The 9,945-nt window shown below is 38.1% G+C and overlaps 1 protein-coding gene across 1 annotated transcript in view; it reads right to left on the bottom strand.

Annotated features, from left to right (window-relative positions):
* Positions 1-3,105: 3,105 nt before the first annotated feature.
* Positions 3,106-9,945, bottom strand: part of TROVE2 (TROVE domain family, member 2) — a 12,968-nt gene continuing 6,128 nt past the window's right edge. The window contains exons 6-9 of the mRNA XM_005882435.2: positions 7,539-7,655; positions 6,319-6,432; positions 5,697-5,843; positions 3,106-4,423 (exon numbers count right to left, since the gene is read on the bottom strand). Coding sequence (XP_005882497.1) covers positions 4,271-4,423; positions 5,697-5,843; positions 6,319-6,432; positions 7,539-7,655 — 531 coding nt within the window. The 3' untranslated portion in view covers positions 3,106-4,270. The remainder of the gene's footprint in view (positions 4,424-5,696; positions 5,844-6,318; positions 6,433-7,538; positions 7,656-9,945) is intronic.

Here is a 9,945-nt window from a genome sequence, read left to right as displayed (position 1 = left end):
TTCCAAGAGTGCAAATATCTAATACAAAATGTATACAACATAACTTGATTTGGGGAGAATATATCAATATATTGTTCCAAGAGGCCTATCATTAATTTGAAAAAAAATATGGCCTGGATGGTGTGGCTTAGTGGTTGAGCGTCCCATAAACAAAAAGGTCAGGGTTCGATTCCTGGTCAGGGCACATGCCTGGGTTACGGGCTCCATCCCCAATGGGGTGGGGGGCGATATGCAAGAGGCAGCCCATCAATGATTCTCTTTCATCACTGATGTTTCCATCTCTCTCTCCTCTCCCTTCCTCTCTGAAACTAATAAAAAAAAGAAAAAAATGATCTTAAACCTATTTACAACACAAAGCAATCTGCAAAAGATTCATCCCAAATCTAAATGCGGGTGATTTTTCTACCATTCATTTTATTACCCAGATAGAGCAAGACTAGAAAAAGAAATGACAAAAATGTCAGGAGTTTTTATAAGAAAAATAGAGGTATAACATGTAGTCTTCCAACAAAGAGATTAGGTAGTATCAGGGAAATAGTAAAGAAAATCCATACATTAAACGCAACTAATTCATAGCTTACCTTATCTTTTTTTCCTAATTGTTCCTTGAGCATGTTTACATTGAGGCTACATGACAATCTCCAGAGCAGCGGTTCTCAACCTGTGGGTCGCGACCTCTTTGGGGGTTGAACGACCCTTTCACAGGGGTCGCCTAAGACCATTGGAAAACACATATATAATTACATATTGTTTTTGTGATTAATCACTATGCTTTAATTATGTTCAATTTGTAACAATGAAAATACATCCTGCATATCAGATATTTACATTACGATTCATAACAGTAGCAAAATTAGTTATGAAGTAGCAACGAAAATAATTTTATGGTTGGGGGTCACCACAACATGAGGAACTGTATTAAAGGGTCGCGGCATGAGGAAGGTTGAGAACCACTGCTCTAGAAGCTATTGCCTTAACTTAGTTCAAACCTGTGGTATACAAGAGTAGAATTTTTCAGTTTTGCTTATGGTACTTACTATAAGATTATCACCTCAAGAAATTCGTACTTGTGGTGCAGTATCTTTAGGTACAATTATCTCAGTGGGTGATTCTGATTTTATCATTTAGACATGGCTTTATTGTGCTTTGAATGATGCTCCTCACTTGTCAGATCAACTTTATTTAGGGATTCTCCCTTAAAATTTCCAAAATAATTTGTTTTTGCAAAATCTCAGAAAATGAGAGGGGAAAAAGCCTCATAAAATGGTATTATATCATTTGTAATGTCCCGATTATTTTAAAAGATGTTTGTAGCATCTCATTTAGAGTTAGAGCTTGTTTTTCTAGGTCCATCTATGGGGGGAGAGGGGTGTTGTTGGACTTGGTATATTCCTTCTTTTTCTTGATCAGAGAATAATGAAAATTTTTCTTCCACATTTTCCCACTCAGAAGTTAAAAAAGAGCCTATTAAGCTATTTCCCTCGACCATTTTGTTTCAAAATACATATCCTATTAAGTTCTAATTTGTATTGTAAGCCCTCATCCTAGCTTAAACTTTTATATAGATATTGATTTTCCTATGATCTAAGCATCAGATGTTACTCTGTAAAAATAGCAAAACTGAATCACATAGGTTAAATTGGGCGCTACAGCACACAGTAAAAGCTTCCAGAGAGGTAACACTGAATCCCATTCTCTAGTATCTTCCTCAACAATATACCTATAAAAGTTACTAAACTAAATAACATATGACAGTTAATAGAATTTCCAAGAAATATCAACTAATAAGGAAGTATAGGACTTTAGCAATAGTTTTTGTTTTACTAATTAACTTTATCACTTGAATACATTTTAATCACGAGGTAAAGGTTTTTTATTTTCCTATAGGAGTATATTATATAGCAACATAGGTTATTAAAAACATTGTGCTTGAGGATTACTATGAACAGAAGTATATGTTTATAATTTGGTTTTCTACTCTACAGCAATCATGTATACACATTAATTCCTAATACCTAAAATATAAAAGTCTTGAATAATTCTATTTTCACCCCTATTCTTGTCAGTTTTCCTATTTTGTGGGGATGTGAATACTGAAATGAAAATTTCTAGATCTAGTGCTCCAAAGCCACCCTTTCTTGAACCCCCGTTCCCTAACCTAAATAAAAAAAAAAAAAAAATCATCTTTTTACATTTCTAAGGTTTGGTCCAGCTCTAAAATTCCAGGATTTGAAAATAAACTTACTTTCTGTGGTGGTTCTTTCTGTTTTTGTTTCTTTTCATTCATTCTTAAATTGTTCCCTAATCCATTTAATTCAACTTACAAGATATTTCTAATCTTACTTCTCTGATGGATTTCATATCAGCTCATGAATAGATCAGTCTAAAAACACTATAGGAATAGTATGTAACGGAAAGGAATACACTTTTATGCTACATTTCATTTCAATTAGGAATAAAAAGTGACATCATTTTATGATTTTTTAAATTAAGATTGGGTGTACTTAAAAAATTATGGAACACAATTCTATTAGGTTCTTTAAACGTCAAATTCAATCTGAACATAAAAGCTAATATGTTAAATCCAATGTGTGACACAGGATTAAGACAAAATGACATTAGAAGCAATGTGGGTTTTTTTGGTGTGAGGATGCTACTAGTTTTGCTGACTAAAACAATCTCAGGTAAATCACAACATTGCTGTAAGTTGCCTTGAAGCCTACACATCAGAGCTAGTATTACACATCAAATACATGTGACAGGAAAATTTTCTTGTCACTGCTAGAGCCCAAATCTCCCCTGAAATAGAAGGACAATATCAACACAAGTTCTAACTCTACTATAAAGTCCCATAACCCCCGAACAAAATCTCTAAACCCCAAGCACATGAAATGCTACAATGAACATTTACTAGTCTGTCTTTTTACATAAGTGATGAGTTTATAAAAATCCCCCATAAGTCCTCTATTACTACTTAAATACATAAAAATTGAAGTTTTATGGGTAAGCATAGACAACCATGTAATTATAAGGAAAGTTATTGGCATTTAAATAAGTTAAACCTCCCCACAAAGAAGAGGTTATTTGCTCAAGAAAATAATGCACTTTAGTGTAATGAAAAGAAGTTTAATATACACAATAAAATAGAAAAAAGTACTTTCTTACAAACTGGTTAGTGGTAATATGCTACTCAAAAATTGCCTTTCAAACCTGAAAGACCTAGCTTGCTTTATTATTTTAATTTTACTCTACCAAGAAAGAATGTTTTGTCACAATGAATAACGAACAGAGAATAGGCCACTAACATGCTTACAATTAGAACTCATGTACAATTGGCTAAAAAAGTTAAAAATTAGAACAGTATTGATTTTACAGTTAGGAAAAAGCGAATCCAATTATAGTTGAGATTTGTCATTTTCAGATTATGAGTGGGGGAGTTAAATGCTTGAACCATTTTATGTTGTTTGCATTTAAGAGCATGAAAAAAAGAAAGTGCGACTAAGTGCGGCTATTTTGTTACAACTCGGAGGAAATTGTCGGAGGAAATTGTCAAGTCACACCCTCAACTCACAGCAATAAAGCGCACCAGAACACAACACCCACCGACTTCCTCAGGCTACAAAAGCTTTAGCGTCCTCAGCCCAGGGTGGCCTTTCTGTTGTGTTTCTGGTTAATGGTAATAATTCTCTAAGTGTAAATAAAACATGAGACAAAATCTCTTTTTTACCGAATAAGAAAGCTATTTACGTGACCTTAGAAAACGCTTAGAGAAATCTGTAAAACTCATTATTTATCCCTTGGTCGTGGCTGCTGTTTCACAGATGAGCTTTCTATGCCATCACAGTTAATGGTCCAGTGCATTTCAGAGTCGATGGACATTATCAAAGCTGTCCTTTCCCAATGAAAACATTTAAGAAAACTTTAAGCACTTTCCAAACAAGTGACATGATATAGAACTACTTACAAATTTGGCTCTTACTTCGTTTAAATACAAATGTGATTATTTACCAAAGCAAACCTGTGTGACTATGTTACAGTGTCTACCAGCTCTCTATCAGAGTGAGCTACAGTGAATTCGAAAGCTACTTCCCAGGAGCTAGGCTGATAGATAGGGCGAACTTTGGGCTTATCTTATTTTTCCTTTTTTTGGTTAGGTAAACTTTCCATTATACACATACTATGCCATCATCTTATCTTTCACTGGATTAAGATTAGCTGGGAAGTAGCTGCGTATTTTTAGCGAGATCACTAATCATGCTGGTGTTTATGGTTAGATCACATCCAACGTGAAATTTCGAATTACGTCCAGCGCTCCAGTGTCAAAGCCACACATATCCAACATGCCTCTGTCCTCTGGGTCTGCAATGGTGAAACCATTTGATGTCATTCCACAAACAATCAACTTAGCTGGAATGTTCATTTTCTGTAGGTAAAGATCAAAATACACATTTAAAAAAATTGTATAAAAGCAAAAGCAAATAACCTTCAAAATTAACACTTTAAATTCTATCATAGATTTTCTTTTTTCACCCTCTCTACATAAAATCTGTCAAACTTTCAAGGCTCAACTGTGATTTTCAGACTAGACAATAAAATTTTGTCAACAACCTGTCTGAAATTCCTGCTTTTCTGTTCTACGTTACTTGTTCTGTGGGTCACAGAGCACCTTCCTGAGCAACCTGAGGACTCTATACTTATCAAACCTGTCAGAATATTCAGGGGGTGAAGCTATTTTTACCAACATATTAAACACTGGACAGTGTGTGTGGAGGTGGAATTAATATAAGGAGATATTTCACCAGGATTATTAACTTTGCTAATTATAATATATACTTTTTACATGAAAGAATTTGTTCTCTACAGCTATGGCTTGTTAAAGTAGTTGAGTTTCTGAGCTAAACCAACCATCACTCAGTGTCAGAAACTGTAATGGGCTCTTAAGGAACTTACGTAGTGTATTTATTGTGACAACCCTAAAGGTAAGCATGTATCAGAGTTCAATAATATGCTCAGGTCCAGTCAGTAAGAGAATGACCAGGACTCAGAACCCAGGCTATCCTGACTCCAAATTCTGTTCTCTCACTTGTTGGTCTCCAACTTAAGGGCTTGTAAAGCATAATCCCAACAGAGTTTCTGATTCAGCAGGTCTCCCACGGGGTCCCAGGATTTGCATTTGTAACATGGTGTTAGGTAATGCTGGTAGGGAAACCACGCTTTGAGACCCACTGCTCTTCATCGAGTTTTATTTCTACTGCCAGTCACACTAGCTACACTTCAAGAGCTCAACAGCCCACGTGACTAGCAGCTACCATGTGGATATAGAACATTTCACTCATTTCAGAAAGCAAAATTGGAGAGCACAGATTAGAACCCAGAAATATCCATGTAACTTAAACCATAGACTATAGCTTTGATTTAACTTTATGTAGTCCTTTAACAAAAATCATAAATGACACCTTAATATTTCAAGGAACACACTGAAATATTAAAAAATACCACTGATAAAGGATATTCTTAGTAATGTATAGAATTGGAACTGGTGGAAATATATTATATAGGTGTAGCCAATACTTTTCGAGTACTGCTGAGTCCATTAATGATATTGTATACATTCATAGCTTGTTTTTGGAAAAGCAGAGTGAATGTTTGAGAACTCAGACTTTTATGGGGTGAGAGAGTATCAGAATTTGTGTTACCTTCCGATACTGCCTCAGAGCGACAGCAGGGTGGACACTTCCAGCAAAGGTCTCGTTATCCGTGAACACAATGAAGACATCAGCAGCTGTATTTGTCTTTTGTGCCCAGATCATTGGAAGAGAGCAATCAGTTCCACCTGCTGGGATCTAACTCAGAACAAAAAATGAGTAAGAATAAAAGACAGCTTCCATAATCTTCTATATATATAAAAGCCTAAGCTGACGCGCACATGCATAATACATATAAAGCTCTCGCTGGCGCCAATCACACACACACACACAGTTTTGAACTGTCATTGTCGATCGTGAATTTGGTTGACACTTCTATTACAGAGAAAGGGCAAGTAATGATATTAAAATATTTCTTCTAATTAATTTCCCTTCAATGTTTACGAATCCATGCACCAGGACACTAGTGAAATAATGAAATACTTAAAAGTACTATTTTTTACATTATCATGGTATTTTGAGCCAATACATAGGCCTTCCCAAAGCCTATCTATTTATTTCATGCTCATGAAAAAATTGAGATGAAACAATTTGTTCTCACAAATGCATTAATATCACGCACGACAGCAATAACAATGATTATACAGTATAAACTAATAAAATAGTTTGTTACCTGACTCATAGCCATTAAAACCTGTTGTAAACTCATCTCTGTAGTTACTGGACATCGAACCATCTCATCTGAAAAAGCAACTATGTGAGACTCCTTTTCTGTTCGTGAGACAACCTGAAAAATTCAATGGTAGTAATTTTCAGGAGATCTGGGAGAAATAAACACATACTTGAATTCATAAAACGTCACCTTTAAAGGAAACACACTATGATGCCTATATATATATTTTTTTAATATATATTTTATTGATTTTCTACAGAGAGGAAGGCAGAGGGATAGAGAGCCAGAAACATCGATGAGAGAGAAACATCGATCAGCCGCCTCTTGCACACCCCCCACTGGGGATGTGCCCGCAACCAAGGTACATGCCCTTGACCGGAATCGAACCCGGGACCCTTCAGTTTGCAGGCCCGACGCTCTATCCACTGAGCCAAACCGGTCAGGGCTATGATGCCTATTTTAAACTCCTTTTCACAACAACCCTCTGAAGCAGATAGAATATATTCTTTTCATTTTATTAAATAGGAATACAGCCACAGAGGAGGAATTAAGAAGCTCATCCACGATTCATTTAACAGCTATCTAGTGACAGGCATGTGGAAACCAAAGTCTCCTGACTACTGTTAACCAGTTTCTGATCTTTGCACTTCTATATATATATTAATAGTTTCCTAAACATTGTCTACTTCCTCAAACATATTATATCCGGGGAACCTGAGACTGCACCTCCCACCCAGTGGGGCTTGATGGGGAACCTGAGGCTGCGCCCCCTGCCCGGTGCCAGGCCAGGGGACTTGAGGCTGTGCCCCGCCCAGCAGGGCTTGATGGGGGTGGGGCCAACTGGGTCTGGGTCTCGCGTGATTTCAAGGTGCACGTGGGTGGGCGGGGACTTGACTCTGGGTCCTGTGGCGTGCCCCAGACTCTGACAGGAGGAAGATTTTCATATACATTTTACTAATTTTCTTTCATCTCTGACACTTCTATTACAGAGAAAGGGCAAATAGCAGTATTAAAATATCTCCTCTAATTAATCCCCTTTTAATGTGCACGAATTTCGTGCACCGGGCTACTAGTATGAAATAAAACGGTCAAATATGTCAAATTGACAAAAAGAAATGGAAACCTAATCCTTGAGCCTATTTATTTAGGTCTACAGTTCTGCCCCACAGCAAACATGTTCTTAGGGTGGCAGACACGGTAAACTGCCTCAGTGTTCTCACCATGCACATTGCAGCGGCAACGGTGCTGGCATTGAGGACACTACCCAAAACTCTCTGGTTCATAGAAGCACTGACGTCAACAGCCAGCAAGAAACGCTTTCCGGTTGGCTCAACTGTCTATAGAGAGAAAAACAAATGAGATAATCATTAAAATTAATCATAGAAATTCTAAGATTAAATTTTAAATCATTAAGTACATTCACAATGTTATGTAACCACCATTTCCAAAACTTTTTCATTATTTCAAACAAAATCTGTACCTACTAAATAACTCCCTCCCTCTAGCCCAGGGGTGGACAAACTTTTTGACTCGAGGGCCACAATGGGTTCTTAAACTGGACCGGAGGGCCGGAACAAAAGCATGGATGGAGCGTTTGTGTGAACTAATATAAATTCAAAGTAAACATTATTACATAAAAGGGTACGGTCTTTTTTTTTTTTTAGTTTTATTCATTTCAAACGGGCCGAATCCGGCCCGCGGGCCGTAGTTTGCCCACGGCTGCTCTAGCCCCTGACAACTTCTATTTTACTTTCTGTCTCTATGAATTTACCTACTAAGTACCTCATTTAAGGTAAATAATATAACACTTGACCTTTTGTGTCTGGTTTATTTCACTTAGCACCATGTTTTCAAGGTTCATCCATGTAGCATGTTTCTATTTCCATTCCCTTTGTAAGGCTGAGTAGGGCCATATTTTGTTTATCCATTCACCTGTTGATGCACACTTGGGCTGTTTTTACCTGAATAATGCTCCTATGAATACTCGTGTACAAGTATCTGAGTCCCTTTTCAATTCTTTTGGGTATATATGTAAATGGTAGAATGGCTGGATGGTATGGCAATTCAACATTTCACTTTCAGAGGAACCAAGCTTTCCCACAGGGCTGTACCAGCAATAGGCTAGTTTCAATTCTTGCTTGTTATTTCTGCCTTTTGATACGAGCCACCCAACAAGTGTGAGGTGGTATCTCATTGTGGTTTTGAGCTGCATTCCCCCAATGACTCATGATGCCGACCTTCTTTTTATGTGCTTATTGGCCGTCTGTATATCTGAAGAAATGTCTACTCGAGTACTCTGACCATTTTTGAATTGGGTTCTTTGTATTTTTACTGTTGAGTTGTCTTTGTTTTATATATATTCTGAACATCAAAACAATATCAGATATATGATCTGCAAATACTTTCTCCTATTCTGTAGGTTATCTTTTCACTCTCTTGCTAGTATCCTTTGATGCACAAAAGATTTATATTTTGATGAAAGTCCAATTTATCTTTTTCTTTTGTTGCCCATGCTTTTGGTATCATATCTAAGAAACTATTACCAAGTCCAATATTATGAAGCATTTACTGTTTTTTTTTAAAAGAAGTTTATATTTGATAGTTTTAGCACTTAAATATAGGTCTGATCCACTTTAATTTCTTTATATGGTATAAAGTAACGGTTCCATTTTATTCTTTTGCATGTGGACATCAAGTTTTCCCATCACCATTTATATACTATTCCCCATTGAACTGTTTTGATACTTGTGTCAAAAATCAATTGACCATGTAAACTACACTATAAGGAATACAGTAATCCTATCTAATACAAGACAAAAGGGTAATTAACCGTACCTCCGCTACGCTTCCCATTGGCTAATCAGCGAGATATGCAAATTAACCACCAACAAAGATGGCGGCCGGCAGCCACGCAGCTGAAGCAAGCAGGAGGTTTGCTTGCTCCAGTGATGGAGGAAGCCAAGGTTCCCCGCCTGCCGCGGCCAGCTCTAAGCTCCGAAAGCAACAGCTCCAAAAGCAACAAAGTTTCAATTATAGAAGCCAAACAAACCCCAGATACCTGCTTTCAGCCAGCCGCGGCCTCAGAGCTGGGAGCGCCAGTGACAGCAACAGAGTTTCAATTATAGAAGGTAAATAAATCCCAGAATAAAAAAAAATAAAAGAAAAAAAGGAGAGGCTGGGAGCTTCAGTCGCCGGCCAGCCTGAAAACGGCCCTCAGCCCCTCACCCAGACTGGCCAGGCACCCCAGTGGGGACCCCCACCCTGAAGGGGGTGTGACCAGCTGCAAACAGCCATCCGCCCCTCACCCAGGCTGGCGAGGCATCCAAGCGGGACCCCCACCCTGATCTGGGACACCCTTCAAGGCAAACCAGCCGGCCCCCACCTGTGCACCAGGCCTCTATCCTATATAGTAAAAGACTAATATGCAAACTGACTCTAATAGCAGAAAGACTGGGAATGACTGGTCACTATGACACACACTGACCACCAGGGGCAGACGCTCAATGCAGGAGCTGCCCTCTGGTGGTCAGTGCGCTCCCACATAGAGGAGCTCTGCTCAGCCACAAGCCAGGCTGATGGCTGCCAGTACAGCGGTGGTGGTGGGAGCCTCTCCTGCCTCCTCAGCAG

This window comes from Myotis brandtii, unplaced genomic scaffold, assembly GCF_000412655.1.
Source record: "Myotis brandtii unplaced genomic scaffold, ASM41265v1 scaffold717, whole genome shotgun sequence".
Lineage (NCBI taxonomy): Eukaryota > Metazoa > Chordata > Mammalia > Chiroptera > Vespertilionidae > Myotis > Myotis brandtii.
Note: the sequence above shows the minus strand (reverse complement) of the source record. Positions and strands in the feature narration are given on the sequence as shown.